At 41.3% G+C, this 26,164-nt stretch overlaps 1 protein-coding gene across 2 annotated transcripts in view; it reads left to right on the plus strand.

Annotated features, from left to right (window-relative positions):
* KIF24 (kinesin family member 24) overlaps positions 1-24,473 on the plus strand; it is a 332,455-nt gene extending 307,982 nt beyond the window's left edge. For both annotated transcript variants that reach the window (XM_069626841.1, XM_069626840.1), the window contains exon 13: positions 18,329-24,473. In XM_069626841.1, the coding sequence (XP_069482942.1) occupies positions 18,329-18,469 (141 nt within the window). In that variant the 3' untranslated portion in view covers positions 18,470-24,473. The remainder of the gene's footprint in view (positions 1-18,328) is intronic.
* The last annotated feature ends 1,691 nt before the right edge of the window (positions 24,474-26,164 follow it).

Consider the following 26,164-nt stretch of genomic DNA (forward strand, 5'->3'; position numbering starts at 1 on the left):
TAATATGAGGCTGGGAAGCCCAGAAAGAAACACACCGACACAGGTTACAAAGTACATACAAGTGCTTTAATTAAAAGCTACAACAGTTACCAAAGTCAATTGACAAACGGATAGCTATTCGGCTCTCAGAGTAACACAACGAACTTCAACGAGAATTCAATGCGTTAGTGAGAGACCGTACATTGGAATACTTGGATCTTTTATACTCTTTATCCAGCCCTTGGCCAACCGTCTCGCGAGTTAACCATTCTAGGAGTCGGGCCTATGGGTTCCTTGCCAGGTCAATCCTACAATATATGCATTTTGATTATTTTCGCTGATATAGGTGTACATTTACACATAGATCAACAGCAGGACAAGGTCTTAGTTCACGACCCCAACAAGTGGCCTGCAGGCATATTAATTATTTGTGTGTACAGAGGTCACAACGTCCAGAATCTTACTCAGAATGTCATTCGGCCTCCATTTTGATGTTCAGGGTGACTTCCATATAACAAGAGAACCTAAAATGGCGGCTTAATCCAAGATGGCGACTTACATTACTTTCTCTAAGGTCAATACCTTGCCGTGGAGTTTGTTCGCATATGATGTTTAGACAACTTGGCGTAGGCCAATACACATACAATTGTTGCGATAGGAGGCATAACATTGTTTCAATTCCGACAATCTGTATCAAATTAAAACATTTCCAAAAATCTCCCCCATATTCCCTGAACAGATTAACTTTCCTCTGACTTCTGTAAATGACCCTTTCCATGAGCGAAAACCTGTGCATCTCATCCAACCACACATCTGGGCGGATGGCAGATTTACAGTTCCATAAATTCCGATTCTTAGCCATCAAGGCCGCTCTGAATAACGACTTCTTTTGTGAACAAGACGGGTCATCTAAAAGGGTATCTTTACCCAATATCAGTGTTTCAAAATCATAATCCAATGACAACCTCAGGACTTTGTTGAAGATTCTAATCAACTCACCCCAAAAGTGCCTCACCCTGTTACACTCCCAGAGCATGTGTTCCAGAGTCCCAGTCCTCTGTGTACATCCCCAGCTTGAATCTGAATCTGCAAGGCCACGTTTATATAAGCATTCAGGGGTCCAATAAACCCTATGCAGAATTTTTATCTGCCTCAATCTTTCGCACAAACTCAATAAGGACAGAGCAGTGTTCTTGCAAATATTCGCCCAATGTGTCTCAGACATTTTCTCGACTAACCTCTGTGATATGCATCCAACAATATTGAGTTATTTTGTTTATTGGACAAAATACGTTTGTATAATTTAGAGACCTGGTGACCTTCGTTGTTGGTTTTTGGAACCATTTCATCCAAGTTATTTCTCTCTGCCTCTCCCATTATGGAGATTGTTCTTTTAAGGGCATGGTAGTCTCTATATGTACAGTTAGGTATATCCTTTCCTTGCTCCAGTTGCTTAAATGTAAGCCACCTCTCATTGACCATGAGATCCCCAATCCACCTGACCCCCGCACCCCATAAAAAACACTCTGCCCAGAACTGCATCTTGTTCCCATCCTTAATGGCCGGGTTAAACCAGATGGAGCAGTCTAACAGGTGGTACGGGTCACCACCTAACGAAATCAATAGCTTCTTCCAGGCCAATCTCAAGTATTCTGTCAATGGTGAGGAATTCCGGGTGGATTTTGTTGACAAGATGGCCTTCAGCATCAGTGGACCGTTGTTGCTAGCTTCTTCACACGCCCATTCATCTGGTTCTTCCGTTAGAATAGGTACAATGTTGTTGACAGGCAAATTAATATGTCATTCATAGCTACTGCTCCTCTCCCAGCACAATATTGCATAGGTAGGAAACGTTGCTCACTAAGGCGACCATACCGGCCTTATCCGAGGCAGGTACAAGAGGAAATTGACCCAATGTAACTAAAGATGGCAAGAACGAACAAGCTCACAATGAGATAACATGCATGCATGCATGCATTCAATAGACACAAAGCAAATGTACAGTCACCATGACGAAACACAGACAATGGGTAAAATATGCATTTGTACATAAAGAATATCGCTTGCAACCATAAAGACATGAAGAACATAACATAAGCAATGTATATGCTGAAATACAACATAAACCGCACACAATAAGCTAACTAACCCAGAAACGCGATAGCAATGAGCAGCCATCTTTTTCAAAACGGAAGCAGCAGCCCGCATTCAAAAGAACGAAAGACCTTTAGGCTTCATGAAAACCCAAACTGCTGCTTTTAATGAAATAAAGACCTGTGCAGGGCACAGACAGTAGCTGCACAGACCCAGCCAAGGTTACTGAGGAATTAGGAAGGGTCTGAAGGGCTCGGAGAGAACACAAGATAATAATTGACATGGCACAAGACATATTTTTCTAAGATTAATTATAGAACAACCAGCCTTTGAAAGCAAGGTGCAGAATAATTATAAGCTAAAACTTTAATAAGAAACGATCAACCATGTCCCTAGTGGCCGAGAGTAATATAAAAATAACCCTTATGTTAACTAAAATCCCAGTAAATGCAGGGTGAAATAATTAAAAACATTGTGCTCGCACATGTGATCCATAATTTAAGAACACTGTCTATTCATTAGCCCCGGGTACAGATAGGGCACCTGCCTTGACGCCCCACATATTGGCTTCCTTGCCTTGTGCTGACCTGTTAATTAAGGTTCAGGAAACTGTGCCAACCAAGGTGTGAGGGTCGTACTCCATTCGGCTTCTGTGGTTAGGGAGGAGGTGTGGATACTCCCATCCAGGCCCAACTAGACCTGATGTTGATGTTCCTCCATTCCCACTGATTCCTCTGGCACTATTATAGTTGAACCAGAGCGGAACAACCATGCTCTTGATTGCTCTGGACTGAGGCGGACGTCCTCGTACCCAGTCTAGCTCTATATGCTGCTATGCCTTTTTTGAAAGACCCCCTGGGGAGACGTTCTCACCCCATGATTGAATGCTGGACCTACATGTCTGGATATTGAGAAGTTTTGGTATCCGGACTAGGATCTGTTGGAGGGGGTTCTTGGTAGGATTTCTGTTAAGCACCGATCTACCAAGTCCATAAATGGTTGTCGCTATCACAGATTCACAAGATTATGCTGTTATAGGGGTATTACTCTGTTTATATGGCCCATTAGTATTGTTCTGGAACAAATTCCTTATTTCATTAGGGAAGTGAGGTCTCAATGTTTCCTTTCCCCGTTATTGTTTAACATTTAGATTCACCCTCTGTTAGCCATCTTTCTTAAATATGGTTAGCCAATCATTCATATTTAAATGACCCAGATTTGTGTAACGAGACCGAAGGCTGATTTCAACATCATTGTTTGTTGTATGGATAATAGTAATTGCTGGATGTTCTTTAAAGGACTCTAGCTTAAACCTAATAAAACTGAACTCTTGCTTTTGGGCACTAAATACGGTCTTAATAATTTATCATGGCAGTCCACTCCTCCTTATCTTTATGAACTGGCTGTGACATTTTGTATAAAAGAAAATCTGGGGATTTAGTGGAGCGCTGATTTGGACGTGTCTCCGTGGTAGCTGAAGTAGCCAAGTCCTCATGCTCCTGTGGTTGTTTCACTAATCCAGTGCAAACTCAACTATGACAATTCTCTGTATACCAGCATTCCATTTTATTGACAGTAGGGTCTACAAGGAATTCAAAACTCGGAAATCCATTCGATTCAGTTTGCTCAAAATTAATTCTGCTTCTTTTTGCAACACACTCCACGCTGGCTGCCAGTGAGCCAGAGAAGATATCCTTTATGATCGTGTGCTTGGCTTTTAAATGTCTTCATGCTCTAGCACCCAAGCACCCTGATAATAAGATCAAAAGGTACAAACCATTCTGTTCTCTGTGATCCAAACATGCTTTCAATTTGCAGATTTTAAAGGTAAAGTGTAAGGCAAGAGGTGAGCGCAGTCAATCTTCAAAAATACACACAAATAGGGGCCATACTTTTCAGTTCCTATGGTTCTACAATTCTGAAAAGGCGCTCACAATTTATTTCCTGCCAAAGCAAGTTATTGTTCCATAGTGGGGCCTTAATTTAGTCCTGAAGCTCTTGATGCATGCTCAATTTGAACCCTTGAATGTGTGCCCTTTGCATCTATTTTAATTAAAATATTTTTTTATGGTCACTCTTACACCTGCTTGTAGGCTCTCGGACTTGCAGGTCCTGTCTTCCACCCCTCCCTTTCTTCTATTTTCTAAAGAGAAAATAATGTTGCTTGTAAAGACCTCCTTTACCAAACATGGGAGATTCTTGTCCCAGACCTTTTCTTCCTTATCACCTTTCCAAAGCAGAGGAGGGATTTTACAGATTGGATCCTAGACAAGCTTTGGAGACACCGTTCAGTAAAACATGAATTCAGGACTTTCAAGGCCCAAAAATGGGAAGGTAATCTCTAAATAGATCTCTCTGTGGATTGCCCTCTGCATTAAGACCTGCTACCAAATGGCTCAAAAGAAGGATCCTCAATGCCTTGGACCCATTTGACAAGAGGTCAGGCAGTGACTTCTGCCCTTTACAAGTGAGTGCTCCTGGAGGACATATGTCAGGCAGAAACTCGGACGTCCCTCACACATTCATCAAGAACGACCACCTCTTGCTGGAGATAATTCAGGCGAGGCCAGGTAATTGCGTCAGGAGTTTTGGGTGTAGATGTGGTTCCTCGCCTTTTTCCCACTTCCAGTTTTTTTTATTCAGAATGGCTTTGGGAGTCTTTCAGAGATGTGGGAGGAAAGTGTACATTAGATAGACAAGTTACTCGCCCTCATTAATGTTCTTCCTGATGGATAGGATAGTTCCTCAACCGATTCCTGTTTACCCACCAGCTTTTCTCAAGAATGTATGCTCACAAGACAATTGGTTTTACTTTGTTACCAGTCTACCAACAACCCCTCTTCTGTGTGACTAGGAGTCAAAAGGTGGAACTGACGCTGCCAAGGAGCCATGACTGAATTGGCTTTTGAGCTGTGCAGTGCCACATAGTAGATCCTGAAAATTTTGTCCAGGACATACTACACCTAAAGAGAATTGATTTGTAAATGTGGAATTTATGGGAGGGATAATCATTACTGCTAGTAGTCTACTGCCCTCTGTTGGGGAATGTAAAAATATCTAACCTAATGGATGACTTCAGAGGCTTCCCGGCATATGCCCAAAGCCAAGACTGATGGGATAACTCTTCTGGAGCCCCTTCGAAAAAGCATGAAAAGACATTTCTAAAGGATTCCTTCATGGACCTACGTCATCCTCCACAGATACACTAAAAGATTGATTGTTAGAGGGATTTGTTTTTTCATAGACCTATGCTGAGATTTTTAAAAGCATCAAACCTAAAAGCAAGGCAGTTTCCTACCAAAAGGAAGACCAAACTCTATTATTTATTATTTTTTTTTTATTGACTTTAGTTTTGTAAAAAAAAAAAAAAACTTTTTTGTCACATTCAATTCATTTGCAATCCCCAGCCCACGTCATGCCATTATTCTGTTTTCCCTTGAATTAGGCAAGCGTGGGCATGATGGATCATCTAAGGTTAAACCCTGTTTTTTTGGTGAGCTAATGATTTGCAATAGTTTATATCAGTATCATGTCCATAAAGTTAATCACGTTACAGGTTAGTTGTGCATTTCTTCCCGTTATCAGATACGACCACCATTCTTCCATATTGCCGTTTTTAGGGGCAAAGCGTTCGAGATGGAGGGTACGCTGTTCAGAAATTTGTGTGCACTCAATTATGAGATGTTTGATAGATTCAGGTTCCTGCTTACAGAAGCGACAGTTTGTGTCGAACGTCATGGGGTCTTTTATTCTTCTTTTATATAGCTTGGTGTTGGACAAGTTGAGACGAAGCCTTAGAAATTGATTCCGATGGTATTGCGAGGGAAACTTGGACAGATATTGCGATAGGTTACCTCTTTCCTGTTCACTCGGTCCAAAATCTAGTCCAGAGGATAGTGCTGCACGCCTTTCCGCATTTCTTATCCACTTGTATTGCATGAATTTTGTTTTTGCCTGTTTTGGCATCCGTAGTACCAAAGGCATTTTTATGTTTGCTTCTTCCAGGATGCTTAATAGATTTTCTTCCCAGCTTTTTAGCATAGATGCAGATGCGTCAATTTTTTTGTTAGCCAAGATTGTGTAAGCAGTTTCTACCGGCACCATTCTGATTTTTCTCAGCAGTAGTATGGATTTCCATTGTAGGGTAGAGTGCAAGGAGTCGAGGCCAAGTTCGTGTCTCACAGCCACCATTGAGACACATTGTGGTAATTGAAGAACTTTGCGCCAAAAACAACCTTCAACTTGTGCCCATAGGCTTGCTCTGATATTCCACCCTGTTTCACTTCCAAAACATATTGCTGGGATCACTTTCTGTAAGTAAAAGGTCATTACGGGTTGGAGTGAAAATTTCCCGTAGTTTAAATGTAGTTTGCGACCTTGTAGAGCGAACATTTTCATACGCTGGGTGATGTCGTTTGTCCAGCTCCACTCTCTGATTGATCTATTGAATGAGACACCCAGGTATCGGATGGCTTCTGTTCTTGCTAATATTTCTTTTTCGATGTGCCAGTTAAACCTCGTTTTTTTTAGGTTATTTTCTGATCCAACAACCATCACTTGCGTTTTGTTTGCGTTTATCCTTAGATGGTTTTCTGTTAGGTAAGTTTGCAAAGCTGTTAGTGATCGTTGTAGACCTATTTCGGTGCAATCAAGCAACACTATGTCGTCTGCATAGATTATGTGTGTTACATGTGTGCCGTTGATTTTTGGAGGAAAGCACCTCGTTTGAGCAAACGCTTCAGGTAGATCTGAGATGAAAAGTTTGAACAGTGTGGCTGCTAGTGGGCATCCTTGCTTCACACCCTGTGTAGTTGTTATTTCATCGGTTAGTTCGCCTTCTGCATTTAGACGCACGCGGATACTGGTTTTTGTATGTAGTGCCACTAGTGGGGCTAGTAGTTCGTTGGGACATCCCCATTTTTTTAGTTTGTGCCACAACAGGTTCCGGTTTATGCAATCAAAGGCCTGTTTTAGATCTATAAACGCTAAGTACAACCTTTTTTTTTGTTTTATTGCATTTAGTTTGGCCAGATTTAATAGTACTAAATTAAGTTCTACTCCGACTCCTTTGGTGAATCCAGTTTGTCTCTCATCATAGATCTTATTCAGTTTTGCCCACCTTTCAATTTTTTCTTGGAGGAAAGTGGCAAATATCTTCCCCATAGTATCAAGCAGAGCTATGGGGCGATAGTTTGCAGGATCGTCTTTGTTTCCTCTTTTAAACACTGGAACGATTATTGCTTTCGTCCATGAGCAAGGAATTTTAGATGTTCGGGCAATCTGGTCGAATAGCACCTTGATGAACTTTGTCCAGCTTGTTTTGTTTGTTTTGAGCATGATATTGGATACTCCATCGGGGCCAGCGGCACGTGATGATTTTAGCTTCTGAATTGCGTGTGAGATGTTCTCGAGTGATTCTCTTATATCCCAGATATATTGATCTGTTTTTAAATTTGAGGTTTTATCATCACCAGTGTTGTTAAAAACTGTATCGTAATGAGTTGTCCAGGAGGATGCATTCACGCCGTTTGCTAGATAATTGGGTTGGGTCAGGCAACCATTATTTATTATTTTCCATATATTGGAGCTGTCATTTTGAATTAAGAGACGCAGCATTAGTTCTGCTTGTTCCTGTCTTCGAGTGGCTTTTAAGGATTTCAGCCAATTCCGGTATTTTTGACGCCTGGTGGCTAAATGTTGTAGTAGGTTTGTCCCTCCGATAGATTTTAGTTTTTTTAAGTCACTGGTAAGGAGCTTCTCTGCTTCACTTAAAGCTGGACTAAATGGATGAGTGTGGTCTCTCACCGTTTTCTTGTTTGTTTTTCGGTGCGGGTCCAGGAAAGGAGTATATTCTGTATGTAAGTTTGTGGAGCATGCCTCCATAAAAGCTAAAGTTATTTTGTCGATTTGTTTGTTAGTTATTCTTAGACGGTTTAGGGAGGAGTTGATGTCCAATTGCGTTGGATAACATTTTGGCGTTGTTATTGAGCTCGTAAACCATGTTAGAATAAGTGGATTATGATCACTATTGGGCATTTGCTTTACTTGTAAGTCAGAAATCAAGGCATGCAGGTTATCAGATACCCATATGTAGTCTAAGGTTTTAGATAGACCACCACGTTGCCATGTTGCTGCAGCAGGAATATCTCCTTTAGTACTCCCATTTAGCAACACACAATTACGAGCTGATATTTCATGTGTCCATTTCGTGCTTCGATCCGACCTTTCAGATGGGATCACTTGTGTAGTGTCTATATTAGATTGATTAGGTGTTTTAAACCATGAGAAGTTTAGATCTCCGCAGATTAATATAAATGGTGCGACAAATGCTACATAGCAGTTATCTATTTGAGTAGTTATTGACCTCAAGTAGTCATCATCTGAAATCATTGCGGGATTCCAGTATGTGTTTACCAACAGCAGATGTTGTTTTCCTTTTAGTCCGTGTATGATATGTGGCGATGCTTCAAGCGTAATTGCTTGAACAAATAAATTTGGATTCTGGATGTCGATTACTTTCCATCCTGATGAATTTTTTATCATGGCAAGAAGGCCGGAAAAAGGCCTTCCCAGTTTGTTTTTACCTGCTTCATTTAAGTATGTTGTGTATCCGTCACAGGAGGGTATCTTTCTGAGCCATGTTTCCTGAAAACAAATAAACAGGCTTCTGATGTCTTGCTCTCTTCCTTCACGAAATAGATGAGTGAATCCTCTGGTGTTCCAAGTTGTTAGTAGTTGGGTCACTTGTCTGGACCCTCCGTGATCCTATGCGTTATTTTTTCGTCTATTTGTTTCGGAGGCCTGAGATAAATGTTGTTTAAGTTGGTTTCTTGGGTCCTCTCTTTTTGTAGTAAGTGGCTTTTTGTATTGGCCGTGTCCCTGTATCGATTTGTTTGAAACTGGAGAATCGATTACTGTAGTTAGATTAAATCCGTAGAACAGTAGATCTTCTTTTGCGTCAAGAATTGGACGCGCCACTGTTTTGGATTGCATATGCAGGATTACCCAATCTGATCTGGATTCTTTTTTATATTCAACGATATTGATATCGTCAGATCGGATATTCCTCAAGGCAGGTATACTATGCAACAGCTTCATCACATTTGTTCTGTTGAGGTTTATTTCGTTTTTTTCCTCTAGAATATTTTCGAGCTCCAGTTTGTCCAGACAACCTGTATGATGGATCAGTTTGTCACTTCTGCGTTGTGTGCCAGATTGATTTAGATTTTTGGATTGGGCCTTTGTATGTTTCGGATTTAGTTTCAGTAATGATTTTGCGGGTGAGATTTGGTATCGTCTGTTTGTTTCTGTTTTATTTATTCCGCAAGTTTCTCGCCGTTTTTCAACTTCTTTTTGCCTTCGCCCAACTGGGCCCTAAGGATAGCGATCTGAATGTGCATCTCTTTCTCCTCTGCTGGATGGTATTAAAGTGATCTGTTCTCTTTCTGACGGGTCATGTACCTTAGAAACATCACCGGTTTCTTGTTCATCGTCGACAGAGTAAGTTGATAGATCACAAAGTTCAATTTCTTCATCTGTGGATCGATCAACCGACGGACTGATGTCGTCTCTTCTGCGTTTGATGGGAGGTTCTTTGTGATTTGTGCGGTAGGCAGTACCCTGCTTGGCAGTTTCATGCGCGTCATCATTTTTTTTTGGCACGACATTGGTTTTTTGTATCAATGGTCGCGGCGGTGTGTTTAAGTTTCTTATAAATTTTTTTGCCTCGTTCGTTCGTGGGCGTTTTGTGGCTGGACCTCTCTTTTGAGTTTTCTGGGTAGTGGATTGAGATGTTTTCAATTTCTCTACTAGTTTTGCCGTTTGTATGGTTTTTGCCGTGCCTGAGAATATGTCAAACGAGATTTTCTTCTCTATTGGTGCTGCTTGGTTCACCGGTGTGATCAGTGATATAGGGGGCATTTCTTTCTGCTTTGCTCCAACTGTCACTTCTACAATTTCTTTTCGTGTGGTGGATCTTCTTTGGATATCAATCGTAGTAGCGGAGCCCGTTATATTGTTTGCTTTGATGCCAGATTCAGCATTAGGGGGCATTGCTTTCTCGATTTGGTTGCTTTCCTCGTTCTTATTTGTCATTTTATCAGCGCTAGTCACAGTATCTGTGAGTTTTTCCTCCAGATCGATTTGTTGCTTGCGTGGGTGATCATGACTCCCTTGTTGTTTAGACTTCTTCTCATGATCAGCATGACACAGATTGCCTACTGTAGGCTCTCTCATTAGGTTGATGAGTGGTTGTACTGTGACATTATGTCTAAGCCACTTGGTGCACTCTACTAAGGCTTCAGCAAGATCTGATTTTTCGTGTGCCTCCCGTCGTGTGATTTCATTTAGACGAGAGTGCCATTGATGGGTCGACGCAGCCTCAAGATCCAGACGAATGCTTAGATGTTCATTTCCTTTTTCTAAGGTCAACAGTTTGTTATTTAACATAGTTAAAATGGCGTTTTGGTCCTGTATGGATTCTTTTATTGACTCGTATAATTTCATGAATGGCATTAGTGCTATTGAAGTGGCCGCTAGGACATTGTTATGGATCTGAATTCCGGCTGCGATGGAAATGTTTCCTTTGTTATTCATATTATTTTCGGGACCTTTAGTTTCATTTTGATCCAATGTCCCGTTTTCAGTCAAGTTATTTCCTGACTGATTTACATTGTGTTCATCGTGTTTTTTTTTCTGTCGATTGTTTTGTTGATAGGCATCCGGTACATCCAGATTCAACTGGCTTACTACGGAACCAAGATATGGTGAAGAAAGTGTTTTTTTTTTAGAAGTGTGTTTAGCTTCTTTACGCAGAGTGCTTGCCATATAACCAGGTGTTTGTTCATTTGTATTATTGGATGAAGAGCTTTCGTTTAGGCGTTCACACATTAGATTATAATCTGATTTGAGACGGGCAGTTAGCCGCGCTTCCCGCGCAGCAATGTCGAAGGACATAGATGTATTCACATTTGGAGTCATCTGTGATTTTAACTTGGGCAATTTGTTTTCAATCCTTGCCCAGGCAGCGGGAGCGGTATTGTTATCTGCGTCATTAGATGTGCGTCTAGCTACTTTGTCCGCAGTGCATGTTATTACATGCGTGGTTATATGCATTTGAGAAGCGTCTTTTTGGAGAGGAGGCCTCAGGTCAAGTAGTTTTTCTGTTTTTTGAAACACTCGTATGCTAGGGTGACCATGCAGCGCCTCTGTGTTGTTTGATGTGTCATCAGATTGCATAGAGCTGATTTGTTTTTCGGGAGATTTTAGGCTTCCAACTGATGGAGATCGCATTGCCAATAGATCTGCATCAGTGATATCGAATGAGAAGGTCTCGGAGGCGTCTAGGTATACTGTTGGAGGATGTTCTGCTAAATCGATTTGTGCAATTATAGGGAGAGCTGGCGGTCGCGTTGAGAATTCGATCTTGTTATGTTCAAAGTGCTCTCTTTGACGTTCTACAGATATTGGACCTTCAATCTCGTCTGCCGGGAGCATTACAGGCGGCACATTAAGGTTTGCACTTTGCTGGTGAGTCGTTTCGGAGTTAGTGCCTGTATAGGTATAGTGAGTTTTGTTTTTTACCTCAGGGTATGCCGCTACAGGCGGGATGTCAACTCCTGCCCCCACTTCCACTCCCATTCCACCCACTCCTGCCTCTGCTGCAACTACAGCCTCAGCTGTCGCGGCTGCTGTTGAAGGTGGTAATGTAATAGAACATGGCAATATTGGACTGACTGGAAATACAGTTTGTACCATGCTAAGTAAACCATCATTCAGAGTCTTTGAAGATGTTTCCACTGGGTGATCAAAAGCGCGCAGCTCTGCTTTTTGGTGCAGCATATTTGGCATAAGGTGGGGTGTATTTGTCTTACCTTGCTCCTTTTTAGAAAATTGTTTCCGCAGCCGATTTCGCGTGTGTACTCCCATGCCTGAGGTCTCTTCACCTGGGGATGGCTCCATCTGATCCGCACCCCTAGCGCTCATTGGTCAGCCTCAGAATTCACAGACGCTCAACTGTTTCTGTTTCTGAGGCGGACTGGGCAGAATCGGACCTTTCTGCCGGGCTTCGCAACATCACTTACAGCTGCCTTCCAGGCCCTCCAGAGCCAAACAGCAGCAAAACAGCGTAAGATCCAGCGTAAGATCCAAACGAAGCACCGCCCTTGACTCGCACCGGGCTTCACGCCGCGAGGGCTCAGGGCTCTGCGTTTTACTTCCTGGTTCCAGGGGGCGTGGCTTGTTGCTCGGGAAGCCTTAAAGGAGAAAGGCTCCTTTTCTGTCCTGCAAGCGCAAGCTCATGTGTTTTCAAAATTGCTCAAATGCAAATGCAAGGAAACGCTGTAGCTCGCACTCCACTCCACTCCACTCCAATGGTCTATAGTCCAGACCAGAGCCACAGCAGCAAAACAGCGTAAGATCCAAACGAAGCACCGCCCTTGACTCGCACCTCTATACGGTGGTAGCTTTGATAGAGTAGCTGGCTTCACTCAAGGGAGGAGGTAGGTTGGCAGTGTAGTTATTCCCAATAATCACCAACAGAGAATACAATAAATTACACTGGAATACCGACAAATACACACTGTTATAAAAGTACACAGAAAGTAACCATAGGGTCAAATAAGTACTTTGGTTTAAACATAACACGTAGTAGCACCCATGTCAAAATTCTTACAGCCAGTCAGGATCCGGATATTCTGGGAAATATGTACCAGTGTGGCCATGGAGACTGATGCCTCTTAGGATTCCAACATTTGCCATGGTACTTCCTGCTCACCTAAAAAACCAAAAAGGACTAGATAAAAAAATCTAGTCCAACAGCCGCTCTCTGTACAAACCCCAAATGGGTGATATAGTTTAAACATGGATTCCAACAATGGAGATGTAAATTCTTTTCTTCTTATGTATGAGTTCAATAGAAAAACACTGAATTCAAAGTAGAAGTGACGGTAATATGTTTATCAAAAACATGGATTCAAATAAAGGAGGAAAATCACTAATAATGTCTTAGTGAGGATTCAGCTGTCACATCTCATATTTTAAATAGACTTCTTTTACCAATGCATTTCGGAGCTTATAGCTCCTTCATCAGGGTGAGTCTAATCTAATTACATAGAATACAAATATATAACGCAACACGTGAGAAATAACACAATATATGAAAAGACAAGGTAAAAATTGAAAATCACATACCAAAGACACGATGTGGGTTCAGGATGGAATATGTAATGAAAAAATGAAAAAAATAAAGAATAAATAACTGAAAGTAGCATGGATAATATGACCAGGTAAACGAAGGGATAATAATGTAAAAGGACTCACGAGACGTGTTTGGCCTCGTAGAGACGAGAATCCACAGTCAAAAAGCAGATGTGTGGTCTGCTGTCAGTAACGGCAGCGTACAGAGTACAGACAGATCAATAAAGCTATCGGAAACAAAAGTGTGTTTCTCACGTGTTGCGTTATATATTTGTATTCTATGTAATTAGATTAGACTCACCCTGATGAAGGAGCTATAAGCTCCGAAATGCATTGGTAAAAGAAGTCTATTTAAAATATGAGATGTGACAGCTGAATCCTCACTAAGACATTATTAGTGATTTTCCTCCTTTATTTGAATCCATGTTTTTGATAAACATATTACCGTCACTTCTACTTTGAATTCAGTGTTTTTCTATTGAACTCATACATAAGAAGAAAAGAATTTACATCTCCATTGTTGGAATCCATGTTTAAACTATATCACCCATTTGGGGTTTGTACAGAGAGCGGCTGTTGGACTAGATTTTTTTTATCTAGTCCTTTTTGGTTTTTTGGTTCAAGAGTCAGGGTGTCTCCAGACTTATTGCAGCCAGCTCCTGTAAGCATCTATTTGAGCGTCAATTTATCTTCATTTTTCGACTCAATTTTTCTTAGTGTCTGTGGTGCCCACTTATCTTTGCCACTTCCTGCTCACCTCCCACTCTCCAACACATACCTTACTACCAAGGTGAACCACAAATGCTGCCTCTTCGCAACAGGATATTCAGAGCCAGGATCACTGGGTAAAATAGTCTCTGTTCCGCGGGGCAACAAGTTCCTTTACACTTTCCCACCAATTCCATTGGTGTCCAGAATGGTCCAGGGAATCCAGGAACAACATTGCAGAATTATTCTCATCGCCCCCTCATGGGCCAGGCAAATCTGATACCTGAACCTAGTAAGCATGTCGGTTGAGATACCCATCCGCCTCAGGGTACATCATACATTGACACAACAAAACATACAGATAAGCCATAGCGATCCAGCCTCTCTATTGCTTAAGACTTGGCTCCTGGATAGCACAGACACGCTCACCTAATTTTGCCAGATAAATGCTGGACGATCCTTCATGCGGCTAGGGCCCTATCCACAAGCCGAACCTGCGCCACAAAAATTTAGCTGTATTACCATGGGGTGCGGTAAACACACCTTCAATCCTGTCAAGGTGTCAGTGGACCAACTCTTACTCTCCTTGCTAGATCCCGCAAAAGCAAAGAGCTCTCGGGCGTCCCTGAAAGCTCACCTCTCGGCCATTACTTCCTGCACAAGGGCTCCTCAGACTCTTTCTCTGACCATTCAGTCACGGCTTCCTTAAAGTTGTTATGATAACTTTCCCGCCAGTATCTCAACACACACCACGTTTCTAGCTCAACAGAGTACTTGCAGCCCTAACAGACTCAGCTAACGAACCAGTTATACTAAGGAGGTGGAACATAAAGTTCCTCACCTGGAAAGTAGCCTTCCTAGTTGCCATAACCTCTGCCAGGCGTATGGGCGAGCATCAGGCTCTGCATCAATCCTCTATTTAGTCTTTCACAAGGACAAGGTTATACTCAAACCTCATCCAAAATTCCTCCCCACAGTGGTTGCAGAAATTACGCTTACGGAGTGCATTGTGGTGCCGATGTTTTTCGGTAGCCACTCCACGCTAGCTGAGCGCTCCCTACACGTTCTACACGTAAACTGCATGCTAAAGTTCTATGTTCAGCGCGCATGTTTTTTCCTTGTCTCTTCTCGCTTATTCCTCGACTTCGCGGTCCAACACAAAGGCTAGGCCATTTCCAATCAAGGACTAACTCCCTGGGTCTCCAGCTGCATCGCACATTGCCACAAGATAAGGGACCTCACACTCACAGGCCCAGTGACGGCTCATTCCACCAGAGGCAAAGTCACCATGGCTTCTTTCCATGCAGACGTATTCCCGAAGAACAAAGCAGCCAGATGGACTTTGCTCCATATTTTCACCAAGCACTACAGTCTGGTTGAGGACACAAAGGCAGAATCGGTGGTTGACCAGGCAGTACTTTAACATCTCTTCTCATAAGGTAGGTGCAACGTGAATCTATGAAAGATCGAATGCTGGAGAAGTATTAGTTCCTTCTCTGTAACTGTAGTTCTCCAGCATTGGTATCTTTCATAGATTCACATGTGCCCACCCGCCTTCCCTATGAGGCTGCTCCTAAAATGCTGTCAGTCACTCGACTAGAGGTTTAAATCTGAAGATGGCTGTCCTGGACAGAGCTTAAGCCCTGCCAACCTCATTGGTTGAGGTAAAAAAGCAACCATAATGAGATGGATAGGCTATAAACTGGAGCCTCTCTATGGTTTATAAAGCAATTTCATTGCAGTTTTTTTTTTTATAGCAAGGTAGATGCAGGGGGATCCCAGTCTGACGATTGGGAATAATGCCAGTATGTGAATCTATGGAAATGCCAATGCTGGAGGTAAGCAACGAATCCTTAGTATACAGAGAAAAAGATTATATGTGCCTACAGGTTTTACCGTGGTATTTCAAAGGAACGCAAAGTGATGGACGAACCTACATGCTGCAACCTTAATGAATCGCTAGGAGATATATGGAGACTAAGCATGTCAGCTATAAAAACCATTAATTACGCTACTCACCAAGTATAGCGCATACTTTCAAGCAGATTCTATTACAAAGGGTACAACGTCATTTCATCGCCGGACGTTTCTTCGCTGGGGTTTTTACCGCGAGTTTTGTAACGAAAAAAACCCATTGAATTTTTTTGGGGGGTTAGAAAATTATATATTTGGGATGTGGGTGTTTGGGAATAGATAAAAAATGTAAGGGCTTGGGGGAACACCGCCCCCCCAATTATTTAAAAAAAATAAGATGGGTTTTTTCATATAAAAATGTGCGGTAAAAAAAAACCACAAAAAAAATCCCGCGATTAAATGGCATGGAACCTTACAAAGATGGCACAATGGCCGTGAACACAGGTTACTATTTGGAAATGGTGAGTGCTCCATATTTTACAATTGTTAGATGAATTGTCTTCCTTGAAAAAAGCCCAGAGTGGTGAAACATGTGTAAGGGCTGAGATAATAGCCCGGGGGCAACACGCTTCTCTTTGTGTACGAGCGCGATAGAAATAAAATATCAATATCAATTTGAAGCAAGACAATGCTGAGTGGTACAGGTTCAAAACCCGGTCTGAGCTTAGAGGCTGTACTGTAACATAAAGCAAGATGTAAGAACCTAATTACATTTAAATTAAGCACTTCTCATTTCTCTGTGTACTAACTGGCAACTTAATATACAGAACACAAGTGTAACTAAGAATTATTATGTATTACATAAGTTATCCTAAAAACAAGAAAAAAAAAATTATAATGTAAAATGCACTCCAACAATGAAAAATGTCAATTCCAAACACCACGCACATTAGTGCAACCAGTTTCTGTAACCTGGGATGGCATGTTATTTGATTTTTGATGGTGCTGCCTAGGTCTGAGTTTGGTAAAGCTGTAAAAAAAAGTGGTGGTAATTCCTTTACTGCCCCTTTTTTGGCAGTAACAGAATTACCGCTATTTGTACCACTCCGCCAAATAGAGTTTGGAGTTGTAGTGAAGGATTTGCCTCCAGCATCATGCTGGAGATAAATCCTCCACGTTAACGCCAAGAATCGGTGGAATTCCCACGGCGAATAACCACTTGTGGGAATTCAGCAAAAATTCCCATGGAGTCCTATGAACCCCATAAATAGGGACTAACAGCACCTTACCCCCAGTTGTAATCCTGTGGTAAACCCATAGGACGAAATGACTGCAACCGATTTTGGCAGTAATTCAGCAGAATTAGAGGCCCTTAATCTCTTGTGCAGATTGTAATACTTGCACACCCTATACAGTTTTTGGGTATCGCCTTTATTTTTCAGCTGACTTTTTTTCAAAGTACATTCTGATGTCGGAATTACTTTGAAAAAAAGTAATAAAAAAATATGTGGGGAGGGGGGATACAAATTGGTTAGGAGAGGGTTTGGGTGGGGATTCAAACAATAGAGAAAAGGGGATTTGGGTGGAACGTTGTTTTTTTTTTTTCAAAGTAATTACAACATCGGAAAGTACTTTGAATAAAAGTCAGCTGGCAAAGTAAGAGAACCCGGTTTTTGATGTCTGATTAGATATTTTTTCCAGAGAAGTCTTTGTTTTCTGGCGGTCTACTGCAGATAGTGTCATCTGCTCAGGGATCTCTTGGTCCTCGTTCTGTTATATCCTGGGCGGGTCAGGGGATATGGCTGTGCTCCTCGTCAAAACGTAACGATGCCCAAAGGAAAGCATAGGGATGACAAGAAAAGCCTTGGAATTCATGGAAAAAGTTCAGAGAATGTTCAATTCCAAAAGTTAAATGAAGCAGACTTGAGAGAAGTTCCCTCCTCTACAAGACCGTCAGTGGAAACAAAAAGGGTGCAGCAGAAAATATGACATCTGCAAAAAAGTTGGGTTTTTAGAGCTGTCCTCTCTGCTAAGAAAATCATACTGAGGGATTGGAAGAGTGTCACTTTCCCTTCATGGTCGATTTGGGTTGAAGACCATCGCAACATGTCATTGCTTGAAAGAGTCATTTTATGTAAGCAGTAAAAATTTAATCTGTATGAGGGAATCTGGGGAGGTTTCTAGAACTGACTTTGATCTGTGCTCTGTTCACCTGGCCTGTTTGTCTTGTTTTGTTGTAAATGCTTTAATAAAAATGTGAATACAAAAAAAGAAGTGTGTAGTTAGAGAGCCTATGAATCACACCCAATGTGTTACTTGAAATACGCATGTCTCTGATGATAAAGTTATGCAGAATCATGGGTGCACTGAATCTAATGTTGATCTAATTATTGTCCATTGATTTACGCCACATGTACAGTTTCTAACTCTGAATCATCTTCTCCGTTCCATTATCCTCCTTTTATTTCTATCTAATCTCGCTTTATTTCTATTCTAGGATTTTAAGGAGTATGCAGCCAAGCTGGATGAGATCCTGCTTTTGAAATCAAGATGTGTGCAAAGCATGCGCGCCCAACTTCAACTGTATATGGCCTATCCTGATCCCAGCGTTGTAGAGGAAAGGACTCCAGCATCTTAGCTCTCCATCTTGTTTTTTAAGAAAAGCACTTACATTAATGTTTTCATCAGCAAGATAGACCTACTGGACATTATCTACAATGCCACCCATGACGGTTCAGAATGCATCACCAAATTAAGTTAACGTCTTTGTAGGCAACGGTTAAAAGAAATGGTTCCCGCTGCCCCCACCGCCCTACCTCATTGTCTGCAGTATACAACTACTGGTTGTCCTTTGAACCAGCTGCTTCTTTTTGCTGAGATGTTGCACTAATCTTCCAAAGGATACTGTACCAGCAATACAAGCGGCATTTCTCATGTGGGGGCCCTTTCAGCACTTTGTATCCAAATGTGGCATTGTAGGCGAGTGCAGTCACCAAAAGTGCCTTATGCCTCTTTGTTTACCATTGCAAAAATGCAACTGGGAATGCATCTCCCCAGTTTCTGGTGCCACAGGTTCTAATCTGAGGAATGCGCAAATGTTCAGATGCCTGTTTTGATTAGCAAATTACAATTAAAAGCTCATCTTGTCAACAAAAATGTATTTCAAAACGGTTTGAGATGCCCACGAATACTGTTTTTTAGTTCTCCACGGCTTAGAATTCAAGATACAGGAACATTTATAAATGGGGCCAACTTTATAGGGCACGCATGTTGGCTATGTTTCCAGATACTTTCCAGATACTTTATAAGCAGTTGACATCGATCAGCCGACATCAAGTAGTCCACTATAGGATGTTGTGTGCCGGGCCGATACCCGGTGGCAGTACAGTGGCCTTGTTTGCATTAAACGGAACGGTAGTCACAAGTCTCAAACTGGCATGGGGGAGTATGGATTACCCATGCTTATTAAATCCAGTAGTATTGTGGTGATATTCCAGAGTAACTGAACTGTTACTAGAAGTAACGAAAGAAAAATGTTGTAGCAGGAAATCTGTGCATGCTCTGGATGGGCTTTGAAGAAGGTGTGCAGAAGATGCAAGGTCACTCATTTTGTAGCCCATCAGATGTTATGGACTTCAACTCCCAAAAGCCCTATCCAGCATAGTTGCCGCTGAAGGATCATTGGTGTTGTAGTCCAGAACATGGAAATGAGTAACCTCTAATATGTAAAGGATAAGGGAGTTTTCAGAAGGCCAGTTGACAGTAAAACGAGCCCAACCCATCAGGAGGAGCAGTTGAAAATCCTGGAGCGTGTGTGTTCCCTACCTCAAGCCCTGCGCCTGTGGGCATGAACAGATAAAGCAAGTAAGCTTAGTCCTGAAAGTGGGGATTTTTCTCAGCACAATGCAAGGGGATTGCACCCATACGCAAAGCTATCCTATGTTGCCAAGCTCTCTCTCTTTCTCTTTCTCTTTCTCTTTCTCTTTCTCTTTCTCTTTCTCTCTCTCTTTCTCTCTCTTTCTCTCTCACGTGTTGCTCGTTCTTCTGCTTCCTCCTGTTAAACCACCAATAGCATGAAGTTCTGAGAGTTAGACTGCCGCAACATAAGTATGCAAAGGTTCACCATTCATTCCGTTCCAGCTACACCACTCCAAGAAAATTGAGGGGGTATGATGAGCTGTATATAAGAACAGTTATATCAATGAAGCAGTGTGTGTATTACAAGTGGGAAGCAGAGTGGCGCAGAAAACCAGAATTGGTATAGATGTAATCACAATGGTGTACAGACTCTTTGGGACACTAACCAGATTATGCACTCATCTCTGGGAAATTGAAAGACGGATTGTGTTTACAATGTCCTCTAATTCACTTCTGGCAAATGGTGGGACTGTTTGTGTGTGGACATGTAGTTCAACTAGATGGAACATGACATGATGCATATAATCCCCTAATATAACACAGTTGGTAGGCGAGAAGGCCCAGCTGCCCATCCATGTGTTTGGGGTTAGTAACTAATAAATGAGGGTGCTCTCGTGGGTTGTAGCAGGTGAGTTGGGCAGGGAAAGCCTCATGTGAAACAGTACGTTTGATGCTTGAAGGAAATTGGCCCTGTTTAGCAGGCCATTAACTGTATGTGCGATTTCAATGCTCACCAAAAGAATGTACTTTAGTTTGTAAATGGGATTCTTCACTTAGTCGTACGACAGTACATGCTTCGTTATGAGGCTGAGCCGGTTATATGTCTTTGTTGGAGAGGTGGACATAAAGCTAATTGCAATAGACTGGAGTTTACTGTCGACAGAAGGTTTGTGTGTCCTTGAGCAGAAATGGAAGAAACTCCTGAACAAAACCAGACATGTTTTGTCACACTGTTCATCTGCAGAATGAACACCTCCCTTAATTGCCTAGCATTTGGGGATGGCTTTTGCCAGTTTTGCAGTACAGTTGACAGGGAAAGGGAGTGCTGGGGTGTTTGCTAAAGGCCTGTGTGGAGTATTTTTGATTCAGACCTTTTCAGACAGCGAATTGCCTTTCATACATCCAGGCCAATCCTTGACAGAGTGGTTTCTAGATGAGTGTGCCTGTGTCTGGAATTTTGTTCCACAGTCGATGATGATATTGATGGATTGGATGTAGACTATAGGCAGAGCGCAGATCCCTGAGTCAGCGGTAGCAAATCAGAAGCTGATCCAAATATTGCACATTATTTCTGATGTAGATGATTTAGGTAAGCACTCTGTCATTATTCTGCTAGCACTGGAACTATATTTTGTAAACCAACTGTGCTGATGGATCTTGAGACCCAAAGCCCATGTGGGGTTCATTGTGAAAGTGTCACCTACGTTTCGAAGGATCAAATCTCTGCTTTGATGTGCAGTAATGGAGGTATGCAATCCTCTGTTTTGAAGAAACCCTGACTAATAGTCTTGGGAAAGCTCTACACTTGACAAAGGCTCCTACATGTAGCAGTTAACTAGTTTCATTAATCTTCGATGAATAGGTTAGTTTGAGGAGAGCTGGAATAGTCTGGAGGATCTGCATTGTGGAGGCTGGCTAAATTATATGGTTAATGTCTCTAGTTTTCTCCAGCATTGGTATCTTTCATGGATTCACATGCTTTGAATACTCCCCATCGTGACGACAGGGAATATTCAAAGCATGTGAATCCATGAAAGATACCAATGCTGGAGAACAGGAGTTACAGGTAAGCAACATACTCCTTCTAAATACTGAGATCTGTCTGAGGTTGGGTCTTAATTCTACAGAATGTTAAGACAGACCGTGAAAACAGTCACTGGACAGGAGTCCAGGGCCAGTGAAAACATAGTTTAGATACTTAAGTATTTAGTGGTCTGTCTGAGGCAAATGGTTCAGAGAATGAGCATGGGTAAAATAATGGAGTGGAAGTTTTTGTAGGTTGATAAAGCTGTAGCCCAAGTTAACTTTTCACTGCGCTATGCCTATTTGAGTATTAGTATGTCACATCAATTGACCTTTAACTCTAAGGAGAGGCTAAGAAAGGCCCAAGCTCGAACAGCAGTTTTCTCTTTCTTCTTTCACAGAGGCCCCTCAATTTATCAGACTTGAAAATGAAAACGGAAGAGATGCAAGTTGGTCTCAGTTTCAGCATTTGCATTTCTTTTCTTTTTACTTTAAAGATTTTCCTAAATTAATCTCCTGAACTAGAAACCGGTAAGAAATATATATTGTAACCCTCACAACTAGTTTAGTGCAGCAAATGTTGTCTCTGGGTATTACTTTTTGTTGGAAGTCTGCATTTCGATCTGCCACACTCTCGGTATGTATTTCGCCATCAGACTCTGGCCGAAGCAAATGCAGTTTGACTAAGGTACTTTGCGGTCTGTCATTAAAGATTCCTAGCCTGTGACATTTGATGGCTACGGTTGCATTGTTTTTTTTCCACCGGGACGGGTCATAATCAGTAAGCGTTATCTGGATGGTCCCTCAGTCGCTGTCCATCCTCTGACCATAGAGAGTCAACACTTGAATAATATTTCCCAACATAAATTGCACTACGGTGAACATGTCCGTTGTCAGACATTTTATTTGTCTTTCTGTTCTTTGGCCAATGCATCTCCTCTTGCCAGGAGCAGGCTTCGTGCCTCGTTGAACGGCCTATCGTTTTACTGCTGTCAAGTTGGCAATTCTTGATCGTAGTGCCATACATTTTGGAAGATTTGTCCAGACTTTAAGGGTTTACCTCTTGGACACAGGTACAGAATATGCAAACAGACTACCACTAGCAATGTTCAAGAAAAACATAATGTACTACATTTTATTGGCGTCTTATTCTAGTACTCATCTGACCCAGATGTTTATAGAGAATATGAGGTTCCAATGCATAAGAAGGAAATGTATACATTGATAGAGAGGATAGATGCATATGGTAATTCAAAGAATGGGGACTTATCACACTTTTAGACAATATGCTAAATATGTGAGATTATCCAGCAATACTTTTGTTTTGATCCAGTTGTCACCAATTATTCTTCAGAGTGGAGATGGCTTCTTCAAGACTTTGTTTCAGACCGTCTCCAGTATCTATTTAATCCAGTTAACTAAGAAAGTGATGAAAAACATGGATTCCACCATGGCAGAAACCCTCATGAACTCAATCTAGTCTTGCTGTTTCTGGCTCTCTTCTCTACTACAAATATCTCTAAAATCTTCAATCAACTCTACCTCGTGTCCCAATAATGGGGCTTTTCACTTTAGATCAGCATCTCCGAAGCAGTAACTAAAAGCATCCCAAGTGCTGCATTTCTTTGAATTAATAAATTCAGTCAGTAAAGCAAGCACCTTGTTTTAACTAGAAAAGCCTACTGCAACAATTTGCCGAAATTCAGCTTTTGTGCAAAGAAGTCTTTTAATTTGAATTGACTTTTATTATGAATTCTTTTATTTATACCTTTTTACTTTTCTTATAATATTTGTACAATATTGGCACAATGAACAACAAAGCAGTACAGTGACATGTCAGAGTAAAAATCAGAGCTACATTAAAAAAACAGCAGTGTTGGCAGAGGTTAGAGTAATTGTAGAGAGGTTCTTAAAAATCAACAAGCTCAAGAGTTAAAAAATCGCTTTGAATCCTTTCCGGTCTTGGATTTAGAGAACACAGAATATCTAGTAACAACCGGGCGTTGCCCCTTTGTAGTATATAAGAGAGCAGTTCAAGGTGAAGGGCATTGTAAATTATAAAGATAATCTTAAAGGTGGTCCTCACACACCAATGTAAATTAAATAGATTTTTGCTGATTTATGTTTTAAAGCCATTTTATCAGACCGACCACTGTATGTAAAATGCCTTTTAGATGAACCTGTATCGATTAGAGTAAGCCTGAATGGAGGGCTTTTCCAACGGCCTTGGGGAGAGAATTCGAGGGCAATCACAATGTTACCAAAGAATTCTGTTGGGTCGGACGGCTTTATCTTTCTGAGTAATGTATTTTGAAGATGGCATTTTGACGATATTGACTGTGTGCCCTTGCAGGTTCATTTTCTCATCAATGGTGAATCTTTGGAATTTGGAGGAATAAACCAGCTTCGGCAAGAACCCCAGAGACTTGGTTAAGATTAGGCAGTTGCAGTGATTTTTCGTTTGTGATTATATGAATGTCGGAGCTGGAATTCTATTTTGTTTGGGTTCAACATTTATAGAACGGGTTGGCATCCAGGATTAACGCTCCGTAAAGGGACCATATAATTAGGTTGTCCAGAGATAGAATGTACTGGATTATCATATTGATGAATAGTGTCTTTTCCTATGCCCTGGAATTAGAACTCCCAGTGGCTCAGATATTCTTTGAATAATAAAGGAAATTGTGTGAGAGGCTTGGCAAAGAGGCAATAAAGTCCGAGGCCAGCTATGTGATATATTGATGTATAAAAAACATTGTGGAACTATCGTTCGCTTCATTTTGTGCTATCAAAAAATTATAAAACAGTGATGGTAGCATTTACCAATTTTTTAAGTTTGTGCGTGAAATAACTCATACTGAAAATAAAATATTTTGTTATCTGTTAAGTCAACAAAGTGAGGCCATTCTGCTCCATAACATTTTGTTTATTTCCACAGTATCACATTTCTTATTAAAAGTAGCTTCAGATGTTCATTTGAATCAGTCTGTGTCACTCTTTGTTTTTCCTCTGCCTTCCCACTAACCATTATGAGAAGGGAGATCAACGGGCTGGATGCCAGATGAGTCTCCTGCCTCTTTGGAAAAAGTAAAAAGCACCACCACAAACAACTAATGTTTGTGAAGGTAAATTTAACTGCTCAAAACGTTATGATGTGACAAATTAACCTACAGCTATTGGTCTTCAGATGCATTTCTCAAGCGGAAAATCTGCCACCACAGCTTTTCGCCAGAATACCCCCTGTTAAATATGTAATGTTGATGCGCACACTAGGCTTCTGTGAGCACACATGATTCGTGAATGTGTGGACTCTGACATTAAAGTGTGTGGCAAGGTTGGCAGCCGCATCGCCAAAAGGTTTTATTGTGACTCCATACAGTATGCTATAACCCAAGCATCTCATTTTTTTAATACTGCTATGGCAGTTGCTGTTCAACTTCCCTTGGGGAACCGGAACATTGAGGAAGGATCCGAAATGTGTGTCATGGCACCCTCCTCCCACCCTGGTTGTAGAAGGCGAGAGCAATCTCTGTGTAGCTTGGTGTAAGTGGTCTTCTAGTAAATCAGAAGGTGGTTGAGAGAGTCCTTGAAAGGGCGATGATATCTGTTGGTGTAAGGGGCCGGTGAGCGCAGGAAGCCCAATACGTGCATTCTAACTTGGGATGAATTCAACTGCACTTTTTGGGCTGAAAAAGGCTAAATGCACATATTATTTTTACCATTGTAACACAGGCTAGCACAGGTCAATTTTAGCCGCCTGATCCCTTTTCTCTAATGAATAGTTTCCGCTATATTGTTGAAGTAGTCTCATCTGCGCAGAGTGCCTGTGGCTGACGTATGTCGGGGAGATATGCATTCCCCTAACAATTCATTCTCCGGACGTGCCCTGTTACCGAAAAACAGTCTGTTACCCTTGACAATTCAATAGGTTTTTAGTTTGCCCCTATTAATTTGCCCTCCATTATTTATGAATACCAAATGAACATTTTAGCTTTCTTTGAGTCTTTTGTCTTTGTTATTTTTATATTATTTGATTTGTATACACCCAGTGTTTATATTTAATATTTCATTTGGTGCAGGTGTGTGTGTGTGTCTCAACATAAATGAATGACAGCAATTATGTTTGCTGACTTTTGGCATCATACACATTATTAAAAAAGGAAATGAGTGAATCATTTTTACTGTTGATTGATTTGTGTGCCAGGCTGTGCAAACAAATCTATGATGAATCGTGCCTCTTTGTTTATAAAGCTAAAGAGCCTTAATTTCTATTGTGAACTGTTTTTTTTGTAAATGTTAAATTAACCTATTTATATGTCAATTTAAATTATTGAAACGTGTACTCTAAAGACCCAGCAATAAAACTGTGTTTTTGAATAAACTATTCCACACATTAAAAGTAAATCAAATATTTTAGAAAACTCTGAGTGGAAGAAAACAATAATATGCTGTATGTCTCTCTTCTTCCTGCATGATTCCTCCGACTTTAAACGCTGTCTGTGGTGGATGCCATGTCTTGGGAACCAAGGACGTCTTTTAGTGAGATCAGGGTACTTAGTAAATCACGATTGGTATCAGGATTGAAAAACCACCTACAGGGAGATTCTTACAATAATAAGGGATACATTTGGCAAAACCTTGTTAAGGATGAGCCAACACAAAGTGCGGTTCT

This window comes from Ambystoma mexicanum, chromosome 6p (genome assembly GCF_040938575.1).
Source record: "Ambystoma mexicanum isolate Mex_15411 chromosome 6p, UKY_AmexF1_1, whole genome shotgun sequence".
In the NCBI taxonomy this organism is placed as follows: domain Eukaryota; kingdom Metazoa; phylum Chordata; class Amphibia; order Caudata; family Ambystomatidae; genus Ambystoma; species Ambystoma mexicanum.